This window comes from Aegilops tauschii, chromosome 6 (assembly GCF_002575655.3).
Source record: "Aegilops tauschii subsp. strangulata cultivar AL8/78 chromosome 6, Aet v6.0, whole genome shotgun sequence".
NCBI classification, from domain to species: Eukaryota; Viridiplantae; Streptophyta; class Magnoliopsida; order Poales; family Poaceae; genus Aegilops; species Aegilops tauschii.
This window is the reverse complement of record NC_053040.3, coordinates 474,196,629-474,221,075: the sequence shown is the minus strand read 5'-3', so window position 1 is coordinate 474,221,075 and position 24,447 is coordinate 474,196,629. Positions and strand designations below refer to the sequence as shown.

General features: G+C 41.6%; 1 protein-coding gene, 1 long non-coding RNA gene and 1 pseudogene across 2 annotated transcripts; all 3 read left to right on the top strand.

Annotated features, from left to right (window-relative positions):
- Positions 1-4,009: 4,009 nt before the first annotated feature.
- On the top strand, positions 4,010-9,868 carry LOC109777717 (two-component response regulator ORR29-like). The gene is made up of 8 exons (XM_073502550.1): positions 4,010-4,552; positions 6,671-6,886; positions 7,029-7,184; positions 7,267-7,428; positions 8,405-8,548; positions 8,646-8,722; positions 9,021-9,173; positions 9,268-9,868. Exons 2-8 carry the CDS (start codon positions 6,703-6,705, stop codon positions 9,610-9,612), a joined length of 1,221 nt encoding a protein of 406 aa, XP_073358651.1. The 5' UTR covers positions 4,010-4,552; positions 6,671-6,702; the 3' UTR covers positions 9,613-9,868.
- Positions 9,869-13,960: 4,092 nt separating this feature from the next.
- On the top strand, positions 13,961-15,370 carry LOC120970899 (uncharacterized). The gene is made up of 2 exons (XR_005765443.2): positions 13,961-14,241; positions 14,969-15,370. It is a non-coding gene; the product is annotated as an uncharacterized lncRNA (long non-coding RNA).
- Positions 15,371-18,311: 2,941 nt separating this feature from the next.
- On the top strand, positions 18,312-21,627 carry LOC123495543 (two-component response regulator ORR29-like; annotated as a pseudogene).
- The last annotated feature ends 2,820 nt before the right edge of the window (positions 21,628-24,447 follow it).

Genomic DNA, 24,447 nt, shown 5'->3' with positions numbered 1-24,447 from the left:
TGGTTGTGGACTTGCGGTGATAAATTCATTAAGGATTCTATATTTTCCTTCTTTAGAGTATTCTTTATTTGACCCTGAATAAAAATGTGGTTTCCTATTTGGCCCTGAAAAAATAAAATCCTCCCTATTTGACACATGGTCGAAGTTTTGTTCCTAATATGAAATTCCATCAATTTTGGTTACTAATGGTGTTAACTCAGACAAGAAAAATACAATTTCCCCCTGGTATAATATTTATGACCTAGGCATGTCAATGGCGCGACAAATGACGCTGCAAGGCCCGTTTAGTTAGATTTACTTAACTCGATAGTTCATTTTCCCACAAAAAGAGCTTTATTGAACTACTAGACCGATAAGTGGGGACCCGGTTTACATCCCCACTATGACCAAACAAGGAATAAACTCGTAGGAGTTCATAAATGGATCTTCGTGAGCATATTAGCATCAACTGTCGTAGTCGCACTCAGATTGCAAGTTATGAATGGATAATACTGGACTTGGATATTTGTCTAGTAGCCTCTACCGGACCATTACAATCTGGCCATGCATGGCCTGACATTGTAATTCATGAACTCGCCGCGAGTCCACCCTCAAATCCTGCGAGATTCGGACACCCATCTGCCTCGTCATCCCCGACGAAGTCGCCAACCACGCACGTGTCCAAGGACACCAAGGCAGTCACTTAGTTCACCTCATCCTAGGTTGCCTTGTTTGATATAACGATGGTGATCTCTTGTATTTAGCATTGGATTGTATTCTGACCATGTAAGGATTGTGGTCATTTAGGTCTGAAGAAATAGTCATGTTGCTGCTTGAATGTTCGGTGTATGCCTAAATTTCACTTCATATTCTTTGCTTTGAACATGTTCATTTGATCTCTTCTTGGTCTTGAAACTGGTTCTGTACGTCTTTGCTTCTGTAAAGTCAGAAACTTCCCGTCTTTGTTCCGATCCTTGTCAGTCTCAGTCTGTAGGTACATATTTAAAAAAAGTTAGATGTGTCCGCAGATACAGCCACTGAATTTACATCTCAAATTTGATATCTGCAGATACATAACGGCAGGGGTTGTTATGATACTGGCTGCTGATCTTTGGCACGATTGAACAAAAACATCTTGGTACCAAACTTATCGTACACTTTCATGTTTTCTGCAGATCTCAGTTTCCAGAAGGATCCTCCTAACGCACGAGGCCCTGGAGCTTCCACCATTAATGGCTACAAAGATGTGTCCTCTGTCGTCATGTAGGTGTTAAGCCTTTTGTTAGTCTGTAATGGTGGTCCTGTGTTGGCCATTATCGCTAGATTTAGTTTCTTGCATTTCATCATGTTCTGGTTGCGTTGGTTGATCAGTGCAACTCACGAAAACAGTTTCCAATTGGTCGAAGTCTTAAAATGCGTCATGGTTGGTCAGAACATTGTCGTCTTTCCATTATTGGAAAATAGAAATTGGGTGAGGACATGACTATGTACAATGGAAATTGAGCCTATGTGCCCTGTTTGACTGCCAGAGTATGCCACCCTTTTTTAATCTGTAAGTATTCAGTTTGTGTTAAATTGGATTGCACTCCGGTGTAGTTCAGAATGACTGTTGTTCCACCAAAACTAATAACCATGTAACTGATGGTGACAATACAATAGTTACCACACGACGTTTGTATCGTCAATGCAAGCTCACTTGGGGTTTGATTCTCTTATCTGGTTGTTCATCATGTTGTGGAAATGCAGTTTATTTCTTCTCTCATCTTCCAGTTGGTAGATTCCATTTTATTAAGAATCTCTAACAGGTAGTGGATAGAGTGCATCCATCCGTCCATCATGGACTAAGTTGATTTCCCTTCATTGTTTTCACTATTCTTCATAGCCTGTTGTAAGTTTGATCATCAGAGACTGATGCCGAATACCATGCATTCCACAACTGTCTGAAATCTGTAGCCCTCCTTAGTCTCAGCGGTCATATGTATAATGTCCGTTGGCCTCGCACCACCAAACTCCTCGTTGACAAAGAGATTTGGCAAGGATATTGCTGAAAAGAATCTTGCGTGTCTCCGGGTCAAAGAATTTCGGCCAGCCAGAGCCGGAGAATCGACTGAAGCTAATTATTTTTTCCCACAAAAGCGAATAATAGAAATTGCGTAAAGGTATTCACCAATATATATCAACTAAGGACAACTTGGAACAAATTTATTGTACCTTGCCATGTTTTGTGCAGTTTTCAAATTCTAGAACCATCACGGTGACAGGGCAGCAACTTCCACCATTGGCTCCTGAGAGTGTTCATCTAAAGTTCATGTATGGGCAGGCAACTAGTAGAATTGCCCGCGCAGATGGGCAGGCAATGTCTATTATGTACACTTTTTTAGGAAAATGTTGGTTATTTTTTTATTAATTGAAAACATATGTAATCTCCAGTTTTTCAATGTTTTAGTTGTTGTTGAGGAATTCTTTTACTCGCCTTTAATTGGATATTATTTTTGTTGGTTCATGATTTCAGAGTATTGGAATTAAAACATGGCAAGTTGGCAATAAAATTGATTGAGCTCCCAGCCTATACTTGTTATAAATCGTTGTCCAAAAATATGCATGCAATCAAAGTCATCAATCGTTGATTCACATATTTAAAAAAATAAATATTTAGTCACATGAAAATAGTATCTGAACTTTCATGAATAATTTTTTATATCAACGTCATCATTTCTTAAATTTTAACTAGCATATTTACATAAAGATGAACAACCGAAGTTGTACATGGATGACTAGGTCTATCAGTCTATGCCTACAATGGCTACTACTACAGAATATACCTATTAGCACCGCGTGTCGCACACTTAAGGCATCAGAAATGTGTGCAAGAAACATTGCACACGGTTGTTTAGAAACGCTTGTGTGTGGCATATGATAGACAAAGTATGTACTTGTTCACCATTTGCAATGTGGTCATTCGCATAAAAATTGATGATAGATAGACCACTGTGCAAATATATCGACCCAATAGACCCATTTCAAGGATGGTATATATTTCGCAGAATGACCCACACCTCACCGCTGACCAGATCCTGCACCGCCACCACCATTTCTCTCTATATCTCTCTCAATTCCTCAGGGCGAGCTTCTTGAGGTCAGGGAGGTGGCCTCCTCGGCGAGCCACTTGAGATCCTATAACGGTGTGATCAGTAGCTTGTTGTCTCTCAATAGGCTGAAGGACTCTCTAGACGAGGGTGCCGATGGAGTGACATAGGTGAGCCTCCTTCCTCTACAGGTGGTCCATGGTGTCCAACATAACCCATTATCCTCTCCGCTCTCTACACAGGAAGCTGAGGACTCCAACTCCACCGGTGGGTGTGGCCAAACGAACACGAGCTCGCCGTGAGCAATGGTGGAGGCGAGCCGCGCTGTTTTTTTTTTTTTGGTTTGGCATACACGTCAGACATGGGTACCGACGATACCTCATTACGGCCACAAGTGCCCCAGCCATTGTGGTGTACGTTTTTGCATGTTTCTAATGTACCAAACTGTAATAGTGGTCATGCATTTACGAAAAAATATTTATTAAATCATCTCATCAGTTACATGCTCATAGCTACAGTACACATATGTGCAATATAAAGTTTCCTATCCGACACTATATACAACAAACACGAGTCACTGTGCATTTATCGAAGGAAATGTTGCACCTCATTTTTCCTGATAGTAATGATGCTTACCTTATCTGCGGAAGAAATATTATGATAATTATCTATTTTTTGGCTCGTCCGAGAAATTTAGTCTTAAGATTTGCTGGTCTTGTCTCTTGAAGGTGATCATAGGGATGGGCTATGAGTGTGTGTGTGTTCATAGGGGCGAGTGTTCGTGCATGTATGTGAACGTTTGCCTTTGTACTGTGTTTCTCAAAGAAGAAAATATAATAGAGTCTCCATATGTGATATCTTCGTAGTAGTATAAGGGTGTTTGATCAGTAATTTAAAAGCAAAATGTACATTGGGAAGTGGTACACATATGAGGTGATCGGCTTCTCCTCTCCCTGGTGTCGCCCCTCGGTGGCGACCCGGGGGCGAAACCCTAGCGTCGTGCACCACCTCCCCCTCCCCTTCCCCCTTCTCGCCGCTACCTGAGGGGTCGCCGGCTGGGACGTGCGACCACCAAGGAAGGTGGCGGCGCGGCTCCTCTCCGCCCCATGGTTCGTGTAGGGCGTTGGATCTGGGGCGGCGGCCCTAGCGGCGAGGGCGGCGCGTGCATGGCAGTAGGCGGCGGTCACTAGCACACGGAGACGCATCCTTGGTTGCGCGGGAAACGAGGAGGCGGTGGTCGGGGGCTCGGTGCGGGAGCCGACTCCACCGGTTCCCTGCGCCAGATCTAAAGAGGGCGGCATCTCCGCGCGCGGCCCGGCGAGCCCCATCTGCTCAGGACTCCGGCGTCCTCTGGTTCGTCGGGCCTGCAGGCTGGGTGGCGTGCTTAGGGTCGAGGGAGCGGATTGGGGGAAACCCTTGGCCCGCGGTGACGGCCACGACGTCGACGGCGCAGCGGGCGCGTTTTCCCTCTTCTGGGCCACACCGAGGTACATCCCTTTCCCTCCCCCATGTGTCCCTCGTGAAAACCTGAAATCCTCCATTTGGGCGGCGGCGACGCTCCGGCGTCGTCACCTTCTTGAAGGCGTCGCCTTTGGACAGCGGGGTGGCAGGCTCGGCTCTTGCGCTGAAGTTTGGCCGCCATGGCGGCCGGTGTTCTTCATGGGGCAACACTCTAGTGGCAGGGGTGGATGCCATTTTTTCCCGGCCTCTTCTTTGCCTCTAGTTCGACAACGTGGGTCTTTCATTCCTGTCTTCATCCCTTTAGGCCACCGGATGTGCCATGTCCACACGTGCTCGGGTAGAGCATCTCCGCCTTCCGACGGCGCAGCGCCCTACGAGCTAGGGCGAGAGGGCAGGGTGTGCCCTCTTCGGAGGCAGAACTAGAGGGTGTGCCAGCCGTGTGTGTTCTCAGGGTCTTGACGGCAAACGGGCTTCCTCCGGACTCCGGTGTTGGATCATCCTCCATGGTTTCCCTCCTCTTCGGCACGTTCGCGGCGGCGGCGGATTAGTTGTTTCTTGTGTGTCTTGTATCTTGAGCTGTTGTGTTGCTCTGTTCTTTTTCTGTTTTGTGTTGCTTTCGTGGCATATCGGTCTGTAAGGGCGTCATTGATTTAATGCCGGGCCTCAGCCTTTTTTCTAAAAAGAAGGTGGTATGCATATACACCAAAAGCCAGTGTGACAAACATTCACTTGTTCGTGCATGGAGAAATACGACTGGACACATGTCATAAAGAGATAACCATGTGTAAATGTGAAACCATGAATCTACACAACCTGATTTGGTTAAAAACAAGAGCTAGATTCATTTATTTGAGATCCATTGGTGGTTGAGGGGTGTGAGAACATATACACTATAGTTAATGTAGTGCAAATGATGTCACAAACATTTAAAGAGTGCAGCCCATTTTGTATCCATTCTAACTTCTAACCACCCATACCAGATATCTGCTGACCGGTGACATCAGACCATCCAAAGGGTGCAGCTCACATTGTCGCCATTCTAACTTTTGACTAGCCATAGCCGATATCTGCTGACTGGTGACATCTGATCGTCCAAAGGATGCAACCCACTTTGGATCCATTCTAACTTTTGGCCACCCATATTGGATATCGGGTGACCAATGACATCAGACCATCCAAACGGCACCGCCCATTGTGTACCCATTCTAGTCTCCAGCCATCCATAGCAAATTTCACTATTCACAATTTAGGAGACCATGTTAGACTCCTTGCTCATGATCAACTAGTACTTAAAGTAGAGTACTCTATTATGTTTGAAACTTTGTTTCTAGTGCAGACTTATGGACCTCACGTAGGAAATCACCTCTGAAAGTAATGTTCTTTAATTCTAAAATTTGAGGGTCACACAGAACACTGACTCTATGTCCATTGTTTCAACAATATTACAACTCTTTAGGAGAATGTGATTATAACTTTGACCTCGCCACTACATTGTGTTCACATCCATGCGACATCACTTTTTCATTTTGATTTGTGCCGCCAGTGACTGCGACATCACCAAAGAGTTGTGGTTTCAAGTGCACTGATCACTTTGAAACATCCTTTTTTTTGCACAAATACAAATAGAATAATCTTGCAATACAAAAAAGTTTTGCGGTTAGCTGACCCCACAGCTTACATGTAGAATCGCCGCTGAGTGCAGCTCCTCCGAAAAATGGTGTTATAATTGTGGTTTTGTTTTTACGTTGTCGTCGCATCCATGTGATGTGTTATGTCATTACGCTTTGTCGTTTTGGAATTCGACGCCTTCTATAACAAATATAAATACAAGTGTACACATAGATTTTCTCCACTACTTTAGGTGAAACATATCATTTCCGTACATATATGTTTGCTTGGTTTGTATATATTATGTAGCTAGTACTTTCGTGGTTATTGAACAATCTACATTTGGTGGTAACTCTTTTTTTGGAAGAGAGGGGGGGTGATTCATTTATTGTTGTGTCAGATTCTATCCCACCATGTGTGTCACCTTATAGGATGCATGGGCCACACCTGGCCACTTTGTGCTATTAGCTCTTTTGCATTTTTTAACAGTAATGTATTAAATTTTTATATTATATAAACATGACTGTGTGAAACAGAAGAAACGTTGTTGAGCTATAAATAGCCACCAATGCCCAATTGCCACATTCACGCATACAGAAAAATAGAAGCAAATAGAGCTCTCGCTTTGAGAAACCCCATGGCAGAAAGAGCAGAAGGAAGGCCCTCAGATGCGCTCATCGTGATGGTCATTGATGAAGATGAGTTCCATGCCAACTCTGCAAAATCCATGCTCTCTGAATTGAACTATTATGGTAAGGTTTTCTACATCCCATGAAAGAGGAACTATCTTCATCTTTATGAAAATATACATTTTCAACGTTTCATGGAAACCATTTCTTCTCATGTTTTGAGATGTCATTACATTCAGATAGTGAAGTTGATCTTGTTTTCCAGTGGCAGTCTATACAAGTCCCATAGAAGCGCTCGGTATTCTTGAAAAGAAAGCACATGATGTTGATTTTGTCATAGCAGCGGTGGACATGGAAGAGTTGAATGGCTTTCAGTTCCTGGAAGCAGCCAAAGATATGCATCGAAACCTTCAAGTGATCAGTATGTTCACTAATAATTGTCTCCAACTGCATGCACACGCATCTTCTTTTATGTGACATTGATAAGTCTTTTTTTTAAGCAGTGATGTCAGCAGATACAACAATGTACACAATGAAGAGATCTGTTGAACTTGGTGCTCGTTTTTTGGCGAAGAAGCCTCTTGATGCTACTACCATTCACAATATGTGGCAACATCTTGATGTAAAAGTTCTTAGGCTGAACAGGATGAAGTATCTGTTTCAAGGTTGAAATTAACATCTTATGACAAAGTATTTATGCTTATAGTTTCTAGAAAATATCTTAACACTATAATCTAATGGTTCATTGAAAATCTATTTTAATGTACAATTTTTCACATGGCCAATCCAATCATTCTTTGGAGTACAATACATCCATTTCAAAGTAGATTTCTTTTTATAGATTGGCACGAAACATAAGAGTAAGAGTAAAATATCATTGCTTCTCTTGAATTATTTTCATCTCTATCTCTTTTTCTTCACCAAGGCAAATAATTACTATCTCCTTCCATGTTTTCAAGAACACACATTTTGTGTCAAACTTTAGCCATCAATTTGACCCCCCCCCCCCCCCCAACTGTAGAAGGGCCATTATTTTTTGGCAAAAGTTTAAGAGGTTCAAAAGATAGGTGCTTTGAAATGGAATGAGTCTCTACCAATAAGGTGAGTTGGTGGCGCATGTTCATTGGTGAAGCCTCCCCTCGCCCACGACATGCATTAACTCAATCAAATCAAATTAAATATTTTGATATGCCTCTCTTGGTGGGTGTAAGATAATTGCATTAACTCAATCAAATTAAATCGGTCATTCTAGCTATACGTCGGACATGGGAAAATCGAAAATCAAAGCAAATCTTTTACATTAACTCAATCAAATCAAATCAAATATTTTGCATTAACTCAGTCAAATCAAATCAAATCACTTCCTACATTAGAATATGTTGGGTGTAAGGTATATGTCGGATATGAGTGTTGAGTCACTAGAATATGTATGCCTCCGTTTATGAACGCGCAATTAGCTATATGTAATAGTAGTACAAGTTAGAGACGTCTGTTTTAGTGCATGCTTTCCAGAACATTATATTAATCTTCTCAATGCGGTAGTAACCTGAATTGTGTCAAGTAAAATAAGTCTTGTCTTCCTTTGGATTGCACGAAAACATGAAACTGCAAATATTAAAGTATTATGTTGTGCACACACAGGTGTTGGAGATAAAGCGCAAGATGGAGAAGAAGTTGGAGAGTCTGTAGCACAGCAAAAGGATGGAACTAAAACGACCACTCATTTCAAATGGATACCTTTCCTGGAGAGCAAGTTTTTATATGCTCTTCAAATACTTGGAGCAAGTAACTACCCATCTTAGGCCCAAGCACTTTCACTTCAGGATTAGCCTTCTCGATTTAAAATCGATAATATGAAATTTTACCTGTTAATTCATTTCAGATGCATCGCCCAGCAAGATAAAGATAATCATGAACGTGGATACTGTTACGAGGAAACAAATTTCTGCGCATCTGCAGGTGTGTTCCCAATACACATTTATTGAACTCTGGAGCATGTATGGAGTCATTTCAAATGAGCTAAGTCAAACATGTAATTTGACTGAAATAAGCCAAAGTGTCTTGTATTAGAAAAATTATTATAAAATGCTTTTGTTTATAAGTTAACAATACAGATGAACAGTGAACCCAAATTTTTGACTTGAAAAAAAACGAAAGGCCTGATATTATATAGTGTTTTCTAGTACCTAATTTATGAACTAAAGTTTTCATCTTTGAATGATTGTCTACTAATAATTGTGTATTTTATATTTTCAAGAAACATCGAAAGCGTATGGAAAGGGAACAAAACATGGCAATGTTTATGGATAGCTACGGGAATTGTGCCTCAAGTTCTAAATCCGTGAAGACTCGTCATACAATCCCTTACATGTCGGGCTATCATTCAGAAGACGATGTCCAAAGAACAATGGTGAGCTAACAATGGAAAGTTATTTATATATTATATTACTCAGAAAATAAAGTTAACACTTCAGTGATTAATTAGTCTTTCTAATTCATCTCAGATGCCAAGCTTGTTTGGAGACACTCAAGGCGTTGATGTATCTGCAGCAATGCGAAGAGCCTTACAACTTGGGGCTGTTTTTGACGAGTTCCAGTATTCCAATGGTCCTTCTAGTGACGAACCATGTGAAGGTATAGGACATAAAACAGGAGAAGATGGCATCGTTGATGACGCTAACGGCTCAAATTCATCTAGTCATGATCAAGTTGCTGCTCAAACATACAATTCAAGAGCTGCACAAGCAATCACATTCAGGAACAATTATCATCATGACCAAGTCTCCAACATAAGTAAGGTTCCAGTTGAGGGCCTTGTAGACTATCCAGATTCCGAGGATTCTGATTAAGAGGAGATGCCTTAATTCAACTAGATATTATTGAGTATGGACCTAAAATCTCACTAGACTCTATGGTGAGTTGAAGATTAACATGCAGAGCCGAGTCGGTGATGTTAGGGGCCTAATCAAAGTGTCGTTATTTTCTTTGCAAGATTGACAAAGACATTCCAATAAGATTGAATCGTGAGTGCTAGAAACTAAGAGGCAAGATAGCTTACTCTCCGATTTATACTAGATATACTAGTTCACTATTCTTGTAAACTAATCATGTGTGAGAACGACATCGTACCAGTTTGGACGAAAAAGACGCTTAGGCGTCCCTCATGAACATCCAGGTCGCCGACGAACCCAGCTCCACCCGTAGAGTCAGCTGGGCGCTACCGTTTGGCTGCTTCGAGCACGCCACCTCGATCTACCTCTATATGGGGAAAGTACCAGCCAGGGCTCTGTTCGCGTGTAGCCGCCCTCGGCCACCAGCAATGGTAAGCGCCTGCTGCCTGTTCCTATAGCTCACGATGTTGTCCGGCTATCATACCGGCTGTGGTGCGCTCAACGGCCTTCTGTCCCACTGCTCACTCGGTCTGACATGGAGTGGCCCTGTCACTCGTCGAGTTGAGGCAGGCCTGCTTCGAGATTCTAGGGCCCTTGCCTTTTATTTTTAGAGAATCCAGGGCCTTTGCCTGATCGTGACCGTGACCGTGCCCAACGGGAGCACGTAGAGGGTGCGGCCCACATAGCGAAGCACGCGGTTTTACTATAGTGCATTTCAAATTGTTTTGAAAACAGTGAACATATTTTGAAAACACAAAATTCTTTCAAGTTTGTCAATATTTATTGAAAACGCAAACGCTTTTTGAAATTTCCAAAAAAAATGAAATAGCGAACAATTTTTGAAATTTCGAACATTCCTTTCCGAACATTTATTAAAACAGAAGAAAATCGGTAAAACAACCAGAAGGAAGAGAAAAAACCTACCTGAACTGGACCGGAACCTTCTAGAAGGTTCCTAAAACCAGGAAACTTAGCGTGAATTGGGTCGGCCCATGAGTGTGTTGCATGTGCGAAACTTCAACAATCTGCCACAAATAAGCGATGAATAGGAATTGACATGCGCAACCGCATGGGCTAGCATGTGGGTGAATTGACGGGTCAGAAATTTGGAGCCCCACAGCTAAAAAAAGGAAATTCGGGGCCCCTAAAAATTGAAGCCCTTGTGCCATCGCACAGGTCACACGCCCCTAGGCACATGCCTAGTAACATGGAATAGTGGCTAAAACAATATACATATATGGCATGGGGCTGACTGTATCTTACTTTATACAAATAGATGACTCGTTGCGACCATGGCGAAAAAACCAAACGCAGCCAAGAAGTGACGCTAACTATATGAAACTAAATAAATACATTGTTGGTTGGGTAACACAAAATGGTCGAATCATGGACCGAAGGGCCGAGTTTCGGCCTTTGGCGCCATCGAAATAACGAATCGGTGAGATTTTGATGCTCTGTGGCTTTATGGTTGTATTCCTGGCCTACTAATACACCAGGGCATGCTAGGGAAAGTTGATTGTGCGCCCTACCCCCAGGGCGTGCCCCTTGCCTTGTGGCTCCCTTGTATGTCTTCTAGCCTCCTACTGAAAGCTTCCAAGGTCTCTTTTTGTTTAGAAAAAATCATCAAAATATTTCATCGTGTTTGGACTTCGTTTGGTATGGATTTTCTGAAAAACCAAAAACAAGTAGAAAATAGAAACTGGCACTAGGCACTGAGTTAATAGGTTAGTTCCGAAAAATTATGTAAAATGGCTTATAGAACATACAAGATTGATAATATAATAGTATAAAAAAATCAAGAATTATAGATACGTAAGAGACATGTTAAGAGTGCGTCCAAATACTAAAGAACGAGATCCTCTTATACATCTCTAGCTCGACAATTGCAAGAATCCATTTATCAAGTTCAGTGATCTACAAGGCCATGCAAGCTTATATCTTACCACCAGTTTATACCTATTACTCTCGGTACAAACATATAATTCATGCAAACAACCAATTGTTATTCAACTCTCTAAACAACTGAATTTCTTACGATTGGGTTGTTGTCTTTGTTGCTTGAGGACGATCAAGGTTTAAGCTTGTGGAGGTTGATGAGTGATATTTCTACGCTCATCACACCGTTGTTTGAATAGGATAACCTTAGAAATTCTGAGAAAATCACTGCAATATTGTCACTAATGACTAATGAATGCGAGAGATCGCAAAATCCTTTGTTTATTTTATTTCCATAGGAAAAGAGGCCATACATGAAGAAAAAATATCGGTTATAAGGAATCAAGCAAAATGGAGAAGAAAGTAACGAAGTAGGAGACGCAACAATTGATACCGAGCAAAAGACGACGTTTGGTACGAGCGAGAGTAGATTTCATCTTTGGTCCGTTAGTATTGATGACTTCGCAAAGTTGGTTTTGAGAGTCTGGGAATACGTTCCAAAATGTCACGTCCGCTCAGTATTTTTGTTTTCAAGTTAGCGGTGTTAAAGAAAGACCGGCTCACATTCAAAAACACGTTGGGCATGCACGATCGCCCGGCTCAGTGTGCGCATCGGTCGCATCCTGCCGGTCTGTTTTGTTCATTGTTAGGTGGATGTCAGGGGTTGCCACGGCCTATTTCCCTCACGTCATGTTGGTCGGATGCCTTGTTTTTAGTTGACTACCCGATATTTGGACTTTGTGATCTGCCCGGATGGTTTCGAGTCACCTCGGTTTTTGAGAATAGGAGTCCTGGTTCCGATGGTTCAATTCATGTACCATAGGGGGGAAGGGTGTGATCGTCCTCTATTGACCCGACGGTTGGGTTGCCCTGGCCGGCTAAAGAAGGACATGAGCAACGATCATTAAACCAGGATGGTTCCTGATACTGTTTGAATGCAAACGAAGGAGAGGGTAAAATAACTCGAGAATTGTGCCATATTGCCATAGGAGTTGATACTGCCAGAGGATTAGGTCTCTGCGCCAATCAGAGATGCTCAAGTTTTCATCACGAGCAAAAGGTATTCATTAAAAGAATGTCTACTATACATGCCTCCCATAGATTGCTTAACTTTATGGTATTGTAGGCGTGTTTTATGATCTCTGCCCGACCTTTGGATGATGCGGCCTTGCCAGTTAGAGGGTTGGTTGGGAGGGGAACATGGTTCTGATGGCTGAGGTCGGTTGGGGTGGGGGGGGTGGGGATTGCGGTTGGACTTTCTGTCAATCAGGTCATTGGGTTGCCCTGCCTGGCCAGCGAAACACTTAGGCAACAATCTCCGTTGTCCGTCTTTGCTAAATATACAAGGCACCTACAAAGGTAATACAAATATAATTACTTATAGGATATTCACGAGAAAATTCCTTCAAATGGTACACCTAATTTCCCAATTGTTGTTTTTCTGTCACATTTACCATACAAGGGAAGGTCGGAGCATCAAAAACAAATCTGCAAAGAAAGCTATGGGAAATTATCGCCATTAAGGCAAATAGAAACACTTCACAAGCGTAATCGTTAGCACACAGTTGAGAAAAAAATCCTTTAAATAGTTTGCTTAACTTCTAGGTTTCTGTTGGTCTCTGCGCTAATTGGCACAACGGGTCAGCTAGTAAACATATAAGATTGTGAGGACCAAGGAACTGTGCACACAAGACTCGGATATTCAAACGCCACACTGAACCCATGCACCAACACAACCTGAACTCCTAGCCACCCTCAACCTAATCAATGTAGGTAAGTTCATCTTCCACGATGTGTTACTCTATATTCATATTTCCTAATTTGGACAACTACACGGGCAAGCTCGCCATTGAAGGCTACGGTTTGTGTGATGGTGTACATGTATGGAAGTTTTACTCACAAACCACGCCATTTGCCCTATCATGTGTCAGCACTCCTTCGGTCCATCACACGCACACGCACACACACACACCTCAAACAAATGTGGATCCAATCGCATCCGGCCCAGAATAAGTAAATATGTAACCCCTCCATGGAGTAGTTGCTCCACCTTCCTCCATCTCAGGCGATACGCACCCGGTCACATGAGATAGAACAAGGTTGGTGCAGTGTTGTCGTTATGCTCACATGGTTAAATTGATAAGTACCATCCAACCATGGAGCCTTTGTCCTTCACCTCAGCATTCATTAACACGCCTATGACATAATGCGATGGTCCCACCCATCTTGTCAATTATAAACTATGACGTGTATTCAGTGTTGTATTTTCTCATTTGGCTCTCTCCGGAAGAGAGGATGACACATATCCCATGATATAGTGAATGACAAGATAATTTGGACCATTTCTCGCTGCTTTCGGTTCGCCCGCTCTCATATTGTGCCAACATTATTACTAAAGCAGCTTTTCTGGGTCCTTCGAGACCCTCCTGGTATTAAATACAAGTTCTTCTCTATAAGAACAACCAACATCCATCAAACACCCATCACTTTCTCTTTATCCCTTCCTTCGACATTCTCTGTTTTCCTGCCCCACCATGTTATAGGTGAGAAGGCATGAGAGAAGAGTCCCCTCTTGCGTTGCTTGGAGAACTGAGCACTGTCAAGGAGGAGGAGGAGGAGGTGGTGGAGGAGCATGACTAGCGGCGGCTGCAGGTGAGCTAATCTGGTCAGCTCATGATTATTGTGTATCTTCTCCATTTGGCTGGTCTCACTCACTGACTCACCACATCCAACACCTCTATAGCTTCGGCGTAGGCAACCTTTTTGACATAATGTCAGAGAGGCTTAATGGCGAGGAAACCATGGAAACGACTCTGGCCAGGGGGCGGGGCCCTCCCGAATGATCTTCTCTGCTATCTTATGTCGTTCCTACCTTCCCACGACTCTGTGCGGACGTGTGTTCTTGCTAAGCGATGGAGCATGCTTTGGAAGTCTATGCCCGCACTGCGCAGCGATGACCCCAATAGTTATGACGCCATTAGTGGCCCCAGCAGATTTGTGAACGAGTTGCTTCACCTTCGCACAAGAGTAGGGGTCTTAGCGCAGCAACAGAAACTATTAATTTCCTCAACTGAATGCTTGATTAGGTAATGTAAGGTGGTTTGGACTAATTTAGGTAGTATCGAAGGCACAAATCTGAAGTGTACATTTTTTTATTGGACTAGGACAGTTTGACACCCTCCTCTATGGTTGTTTCGTGTAAGCGTTACCCAAAATGCTTCCTACCAAATTTAAGTTAAAACATCTGCTCACTTTCATGTTCCATTACTATCCCATTACAAGAATTTCTCAGATTATGCCCTGATAGCTAGTTAGACTAAAACCGAAGAGTTCGTATGAGACTTTCATGTGCTCAATGGATCCTTTGTTGTTTATGCAGGGTTCAATTTCGATCTATATATGATCAGATCATCCTCGTTCTTCAAACTTGAGGCCCTCGGATCTGGTGCCATGAAGTTGTTGTGTTTAGTCTACTAGTGTGCTATTCATATGAAGTTATGAACTCTTATGTGATTTGTTGTGTTTCGTCTACTAGTGTCCTATTCAAATGAACTCTTATGTATTGTTGTGTAGCTTGTTGCTTGGATGTTGTCATAAATCATATCATGTTGAGGTTTGGAGTGCCGCGGTAGTCCTAGTGCACTTTTGCTCATCTCATGAACTTAGTGTCAGGCCTGAACCGATTATGTAATTGTGGTAAGATGTTTTAGGCACCTGTCTAGTGTCGTTTCTAGATTGTGCTAAGTAATATGCAACATGTGATTGTCTGCTTCTTTCTAAACATGCCATGTTGATTGAGTGTGTCCATGCTAAAAAATACAAGTTACAATTTCCAATGGAGGTGGATCTTGCGCTCGAGAAGTATGGGGGTCTTTTCCTGCCGATGTTCCACAACATCATTGGCACGCCTGTAGCTGCGCACTCTTGAGGTCCATGAAAGGAGTCTGTGAAGGTGCTTTTTAGTTCATGGTTTGCTTCTCTTCTCTCGCAACGGTGAAGACTGATGGCGAGATGGTTGTCGCTCAGGGACCCCTAGGGGCTTCTTTGTATTTTTATTTTCCTTGATTGTTTGTGCAATGTTGTAGCACATGTATGTCTATAGGTTGTGTGCATCCTAATGATGCAGATGCCGAGGGTCAAGCCTCCTTTTTGAACAAAATACATGTGTGTTTCTAGATTGTTTAGTCTATATACAATCTCCATTACTCTCTTCCCTCTTGAAAAAGAACACTCTCAAGGATAGACAACCATAATATACCTACCATCTCATTAATGCTCTTCCCAGTCAGTCCACTCTTTCTCACCACAACTCTCGTTGGGGAGGTGAAACGGTGGTTGTGGACTTGCAGTGATAAATTCATTAAGGTTTCACTCTTTTCCTTCTTTAGAGAATTCCTTATTTGACCCTGAATAAAAATGTGGTTTCATATTTGTCCTTGAAAAAATCTTCCATATTTGACACATGGTTGAAGTTTTGTTCCTTATATGAAATTCCGTCAATTTTGGTTACTAATGGTGTTGAGTGAGGCAAGAAAATACAATTTCCCCCCTGTTACATCCCCACTATGACCAAATAAGGAATAGCCTCTTATGAGTTCATGAATGGGTGTGACCTAGACGTAGACGAGCTCGCCGTCAGCAATGGTGGAGGCGAGCCGCACTGCTTTTTTTGGTTGAGCATGTACACGTCAGACATGGATGCCGACGATGACCCTACCTCATTACGGTGACAGGTGCCCCAGCCATTGTGATGTTTTTGCATGATTCTAAATGTACCGAACTATAATGGTGGTCATGTGTTTACAAAAATATATATTTATTAAAGCATCTCATCATTTATATATTCATAGCTGCAGTACACATATGTGCCATAGTTTCCTATCCGACACTATAATATACAACAGACACGAGTCACTGTGCATTTATCGAATGAATTGTTTCAGCTCATTTTTTTCTGACAGTGATGATGCTTACCTTATCTGTGAAAGAAATATTATGATAATTATCTATTTTTTGGCTCGTCGGAGAAATTCCGTCCCAAGATTTGCCGGTCTTGTCTCTCGGAGGTTCTCATGAGATGGGCTATGAGTGTGTGCGTTCATAGGGGTGAGTGTTCATGCATGTATGTGAATGTCTGCCTTTGTACTATGTTTCTCAAAGAAGAAAACATAATAGAGTCTCCGTCTGTGATATCTTTGAAGTTGTATAAGGGTGTTTGATCAGTAATTCAAAAGAAAAATGTACATTGGGAAGTGGTATGCATATACACCAAAAGCCAGTGTGACAAACATTCACTTGTTTAGGCTGCATGCATGGAGAAATATGACTGGACACACGTCATAAAGAGACCACCATGTGTAAATGTGAAACCATGAATCTACACAACCTGATTTGATTAAAAACAAGAGCTAGGTTCATTTATTTGAGACCGTTAGTGGTTGAGGGGTGCGAGAACATAAACATTATAGTTAATCTCATGCGTAAATGTGAAATCATGAATCTACACAACCTGATTTGATTAAAAACAAGAGCTAGATTCATTTATTTGAGACCATTAGTGGTTGAGGGGTGCGAGAACATAAACCTTATAGTTAATGTAGTGTAACTGATATCACAAACATTCAAAGAGTGCAGCCCACTTGTATCTAGTCTAACTTTTGACCATCCATATCGGATATCTGCTGACCGGTGACATCAGACCATCCAAAGGATGCAGCCCACTTTGTAATCATTCTAACTTTTGACCATCCATACTAGATATCGGTTGACCGATGACATCTGATCGTCCAAAGGTTGCAACCCACTTTGTATCCATTCTAACTTCTGACCACCCATATCAGATATCCGCGGACCAATGACATCAGACCATCCAAATGGCGCTACACATTTTGTAAATATTCTAGTTTCTAGCGGTCCATACAAAATTTCACTATTCACAATTTAGGAGACCATGTTAATTAGACTGCTTGGCTATGATAAACCAGTACTTAAAGTAGAGTACTCTATTATGTTTGAAACTTTGTTTCTCGTGCAGACTTATGGACCTCACGGAGGAAATCACCACTCAAAGCAATGTTATTTAATTCTAAAATTTTAGGGTCACACGTAAACACTGACTCTAAGTTCATTGTTTAACAATATTACAACTCCTTAGGAGAATGCGGTTATAACTTTGATCTCGCCATTACATTATGTTCACATCCATGCGACATCACTTTGTCATTTTGATTAGTTCAGCCAGTGACGGTGCCAGCACCAAAAAGTTGTGGTTTCAAGTGCACTAATCACTTTTAAATGTCCTTTTTTACACAAATACAAACATAACTAAACTTGCAATACAAAAAAAGGTTTTGCGGTCAGCTGACCCCACAACTTACACGTAGAATCGCCGCTGAGTGATGCTCCTCCGAAAAATGTGGTTATAATTGTGGTTTTGTTTTTACGTTGTCGTCGCATCCGTGCGACAATGTGTTATGTCATTACGCTTTGTCGTTTTCGAATTCGATGTCTACTATACACAAATATAAATACAAGTGCACACATAGATTTTCTCTATTACTTTAAGTGTAACAGATCATATATGTGTGCTTGGTTTGTATATATTTGAAACATATTATGTAGCTAGTACTTTCGTGGTTATTGGACAATCTACATTTGGTGGTAACTCTTTTTCGGGGGGGGGGGGGGGGGGGGGGGGGGCTGTGATTCATTTATTGTTGTGTCGGATTCTATCCCACCATGTGTGTCACCATGTAGGATGCCTGGACCACACCTGCCCACTTTGTGCTATTAGCTCTTTTGCAAAACGATAGTAATGTATTATGTTATTTTTATATATATTATACATATGACTATGCGAAACGGAAGAAACCCTGTTGAGCTATAAATAGCCACCAATGCCCAGTTGCCACATTCACACATACACAAAAATAGAAGCAAATAGAGCTCTAGTTTTGAGAAACCCCATGGCAGAAAGAGCAAAAGGACGACCCTCAGATGCACTTAGCGTGATGGTCATTGATGAAGATGAGTTTCATGCCAACTCTGCAAAATCCATGCTCTCTGAATTGAACTATTATGGTAAGGTTTTCTACATCCCATGAAAGAGGAACTATATTCATCTTTATGAAAATATACACCTTTTCATGTTTCGTGGAAACCATTTATTCTCATGTTCTGAGATGTCGTTACATTTAGATAGTGAAGTTGATCTTGTCTTTCCAGTGGCAGTATATACAAGTCCCATAGAAGCACTCGGTATTCTTGAAAAGAAAGCACATGATGTTGATTTCATCATGGCAGCAGTGGACATGGAAGAGTTGAATGGCTTTCAGTTCTTGGAAGCTGCCAAAGATATGCATAGAAACCTTCAAGTGATTAGTATGTTCATGAATTATTTGTCTCCAACTGCATGCACATGCATCTTCTTTTATGTGACATTGAGAAGTCTTTTATTTTTTTTAAGTAGTGATGTCAACAGAAACAACAATCTACACAATGAAGAGATCTATTCAACTTGGTGCTCTTTTTTGGCGAAGAAGCCTCTTGATGCTAATACCATTCACAATATGTGGCAACATCTTGATGTAAAAGTTCTTAGGCTGAACAGGATGAAGTATCTATTTCAAGGTCAAAATTAACATCTTATGACCAAGTATTTATGCTTATAGTTTGTACGAAATAACTTAACACTATAATCTAATGGTTCATTGAAAATCTATTGACGTACAACTTTTCACTTGGCCAATCCAAATAATCTTTGGAGTACAATATATCTTTCAAAGTAGATTTCTTTTTATAGATTGGCACAAAAAGTGAGAGTAAGAGTAAATATCATTGCTTCCCTTGAATTATTTCTCATGTCTATCTATTTTTCTTCACCAAGGAAAATAATTACTCTCTCCTTCCATGTTTACAAGAGCACAAATTTTGTGTCAAACTTTCGCCATGAGTTTGAACCCCCCCCCCCCCCCCCCCAATGTAGAACGACCATTATTTTGGCAAAAGTTTAAGAGGTTCAAAAGATAGGTGCTTTGATGAATCTCTACTATTAAGGTGAGGTGGTCGTATGTTCATTGGTAAAGCCTCCCCTCGCTCACATCATGCATTAATCCAATCAAATCAAACTAAATATTTTGCAGTGCCCCTCTTGGTGGGTGTAAGGTTTGCTTTAACTCAAGCAAATCAAATCGGTCGTTCTAGCTATATGTCGGACACGGGCAATAAAAGAAAATCAAAGCAAATCTTTTGCATTAAGTCAATCAAATCAAATCAAATATTTTGCATTAACTCGGTCAAATCAGATCAAATCACTTCATGCATTAGAATATGGTGGGTATAAGGTATATGTCGGATACGATTGGTGTTTAATCACTAGAATATGTATGCCTCCGTTGTAATGCACGGGAAATCAGCTATATGTAATAGTAGTAAAAGTTAGAGACGTCGGTTTTGGTGCATGCTTTCCAGAACATTATATTAATTTTCTCAATGTTGTAGTAACATGAATTGTGTCAAGTAAAATAAGTCTTGTCTTCCTTTGTTATTGCACGAAAACATGAAACTGCTAATATTAAAGTATTATGTTGTGCACACGCAGGTGTTGGAGATAAAGCCCAACATGGAAAAGAAGTTGGAGAGTCCGTAGCACAGCAAAAGGATGGAACTAAAACGACCACTCAACTCAAATGGATACCTTTCCTAGAGAGCAAGTTTTTATATGCTCTTCAAATACTTGGAGCAAGTAACTACCCATCTTAGGCCCAAGCACTTTCACTTCGGGATTAGCCTTCTGGATTTAAAATCGATAATATGAAATTATATCTGTTAATTCATTTCAGATGCATCGCCCAGCAAGATAAAGATAATCATGAACATGGACACTGTTACGACGAAACAAATTTCTGCGCATCTACAGGTGTGTTCCCAATATACATTTATTTGTACTTTGGAGCATGTATGGAGTCATTTCAAATGAGCTAAGTCAAACATGTAATTTGACTGAAATAAGCCAAAGTGTCTTGTATTTGAAAAATTAATATAAAATGCTTTTGTTTGTAACTTAACAAAATAGATGAAGAGTGAAACAAAAAAAAAGAATTGAACAACAAAACAAAAGGCCGATATTATATAGTGTTTTCTGGTACCAAATTTATGAAGCTAAAGTTGTCATCTTTGAATGATTGTCTACTAACAATTGTGTATTTAATATTTTCAAGAAACATCGAAAACGCATGGAAAGGGAACAAAACATGGCAAAGTTAATGGATAGCTACGGGAATTGTGCCTCAAGTTCTAAATCCGTGAAGACTCGCCATACAATCCCTTACACGCCCGGCTATCATTCAGAAGACGTAGTCCAAAGAACAATGGTGGGCTAACAATGGAAAATTATTTATATATTATATTACTTAGAGAATAAAGTTAAAACTTCAGTGATATATTAGTCTTTCTAATTCATCTCAGATGCCAAGCTTGTTTGGAGACACTCAAGGCGTTGATGTATCTGCAGCAATGCGAAGAGCCTTACAACTTGGGGTTGTTTTTGACGAGTTCCAGTATTCCAATGGTCCTTCTAGTGACGAACCATGCGAAGTTATAGGACATATAACAGGAGAAGATGGCATCGTTGATGAAGCTAATGGCTCAAATTCATCTAGTCAGGATCAAGTTGCTGCTCAAACATACAATTCAAGAGCTGCACATGCGATCACATTCAGGAACAATTATCATCATGACCAAGTCTCCAACATAAGTAAGGTTCCGGTTGAGGGCCTTGTAGACTATCCAGATTCCGAGGATTCTGATTAGGTGGAGGTACCTTAAATCAACTAGATATTGAGTATAGACTTAAACTCTCACTAGACTTTATGGTGAGTTGAAGATTAACATGTAGGGTCGGGCAGATAATATTCAGGCCCTGTGGCAAACTCTGAAATGGGGCCTAATCAAAGTGCCATAATTTTCTTTGAAAGATTTACCAAGACAGTCCATAAAGATTGAATCATGAGTGAGTTCTGGAAACTAAGAAATCAGATAGCTTACTCTCCGATTTATACTAGATATACTAGTTCACTATTCTTGTAAATTATTCATGCATGAGAACGACAACGTACCAGTTTGGACGAAAAAGACGATTAGGCGTCCCTCATGGACATCCAGGTCGCCGACGAACCCAGCTCCACCCGTAGAGTCAGTTGCGGGCTACCGCTTGGCTGCTTCGAGGTTCGAGCGCGCCACCTCGATCTCTCTATATATGGGAAAGTACCAACCAGGTCTCCGTTCGCGTGTCGCCGCCCTCGGCTACCAGCAACGGGCAACGACGGCGAGCTCATGTTCCAATAGCTCACGATGTTGCCCGGCTACCAAACCGGCGGCGGCACGTTCAACGGCCTTCTCCCCCGCTGCTCACTCGGTCTGACATGGAGATGCCCCATCACTCGTCGAGTTGTCCAGGCAGGCCTTCTTCCAGATTCTAGGGCCCTTGCCTTTTATTTTTAGATAATCCAGGACCCTTGCCTGATCGTGGTCGTGCCCAACGGGAGTACATCGAGGGTGCGGCGCACATAGAGAAGCATGAGGCTTACTGTACTGCGGTTCAAATTGTTTCGGAAACAGTGAACATATTTTGAAAACATGAAATTCTTTCAAGTTTGGAAAGCGCGAACACTTATGTGAAATTTCCAACATTTTTTTGAAAAACCGAACAATTTTTTAAATTTCCAAGCTTTCTTTCTGAACTTTTTCTTGAAGAAACGCAAACATTTTTTGAGATCAGGAACAATTTTTTAAAATGCCAACATTTTTTCACTCTATGAACAAATTTTGAAAAAAAGGAATTTTTTTGAGATTCTGAAGAATTTCTTAAAACACAAACATTTTTTAAATTTGAGAACAATTTTTAAGAACATGAAATTTTATGAAATTCTGAACAATATTTGAAATTTTAAAATAATTTTGGACAAAAACATGAAACAGAAAAAAGAAACAGAAGAAAACCTGTAAAAGAACCAAAAGGAAGAAAAAACCCTACATGAACTGGACCGGAACCTTCTAGAAGGCTCCTAAACTTGTAGCGCTAATTGAGTCTGCCCATGAGTGTGCTGCATGTGCGTAACAACGGCAATCTGCCACAAATAAGCAATGAATAGGAATTGACATGCGCAAAAAAAAAAAGACACGCGCAACCGCGTGGGCTTGCCAGGCGGCAGTAATGGGCTTGTAGCATGTGGGCTGAATTGACACCTCGGAAATTTAGGGCCCCTAAAATTTGAAGGCCTTGTGCCATTGCACAAGTCGCACGCCCCTAGGCCCAGGCCTAATAACATGGAATAGTAGCTAAAACAATAGAAATACTTGCCATGGGGTTGATTGTATATTTATACAACTAGATGACTCGTTGCGACCATGACGAAAAAACCCAAATGCATCCGAGAAACGAGGCTAACTATATGAAGCTGTAACTAATACATTGTTGGTCAGGTAGCAGGACATGGTTGAATCGTGGGTCAACGGGCCGAGTTTCGGCCTTTGGCGCCAACGAAATAACAGCTCCTGGTGTGATCTGGACGCTCTGTGGCTTTATGGCTGCACTCCTGGCCTACTGATACACCACAACATTCTAGGGAACACTAATGGTGCACGAAAAAACCAACTGAAAAGGGAGGAACTGGTGCGTGGGGCGGCGCTATCGGCAAGGGCAAGAACCCTGCTAACAAGAGTGGCGTCGTCACTAACACCACCAAGGGGAACTGGATCATATCCTTGGTGTCGAACCTGCAGCTGGAGGGCCTTGCCACTCTTGGTTATATCCCAAGACGGGCACAAGTATCGTGGCGTCTACCAGTCAAGAATGAGCTCGTGGCGGCGCCTCGCCGAGTGCATGGGTTTTCTGTTTGATTATATCGCACAATAATCCTAGGTGTCCATGTGCGCTAATGCACTTTTTTTCCTGTCTATAACTAGTAAGCATGCACGTGCAACGCACGTCTAACACAAACATACATTATATCAAACATCCAGAAAATTTGAAATATTATTCTTCGTGAATTAGTATGCCTTTTTTTAAAAGATGAATCAGTATGCCTCTTTAATCCAAATATCAGACCATCTTTCATATAAGTTGCATCAATTATATCTCCTCTTGCAAAAATACACACTTTTTCAATATATAGTTCCCCAAACACATTAATCTCTCGCAAGTGAATTCTGGTGAAGTTCGTGTGCCAGTAGGCGTCTGTGGAGGTGAACGCCGAGCTGGTGGGGCGTAGGGCGGCGGAAGGGGGTCAATTCATGCCGGCGAGCCTGTGCAGAGCCAGCATGACCTGCTGCGGATCGCCGCCGCCGAGGGGATCACCGTCGTCCACGCCACGGTGCCCGCCACCGCCATCGTCGAAGCGACCATTTCTTATTTCTGAATCCAGTTTCATGGCTTTGTACACTGGACAGACATTTATTCAGACCACATTCATGATCTCATCCATATAATGTACAACTTATAAAAACTTACACAAGCAAGCTATCATCAACCTCAACATTACCCAGTTCATTTAACATTATGCTTCTTGCCATCATCAGAGTACTTGTTCTGTGTGACACGATAGCAGTACCATCAGATGAAATAGTTACCGTCAGTAAACAAATACATGAACTAATGGCCATGGTCATACATAAAGTACATGGTTAGAGAACTGAAGTTGTACCTTGCTGCATTTTGAAGTGTAGTTTGGATCACTTTCACAGGGTCGATGATACCATCCTTGACCATATGAACATACTCCTCTACAGTATCCGAAATGCAAGAGTTAACTACCGAACCTCTAAAGATTACTACTCTGCTGGAGGATTATTAAACATGAC

What these genes read in the sequence shown, in the direction of transcription:
- LOC109777717 (XM_073502550.1), top strand. Translation starts at nt 6,703, where the DNA reads ATGCCCAATTGCCACATTCACGCATACAGAAAAATAGAAGCAAATAGA. An exon ending in CTCTGAATTGAACTATTATG is followed by an intron (nt 6,887 to 7,028) that starts GTAAGGTTTTCT and finishes CTTGTTTTCCAG; the next exon opens with TGGCAGTCTATACAAGTCCC. An exon ending in TCTTCAAATACTTGGAGCAA is followed by an intron (nt 8,549 to 8,645) that starts GTAACTACCCAT and finishes AATTCATTTCAG; the next exon opens with ATGCATCGCCCAGCAAGATA.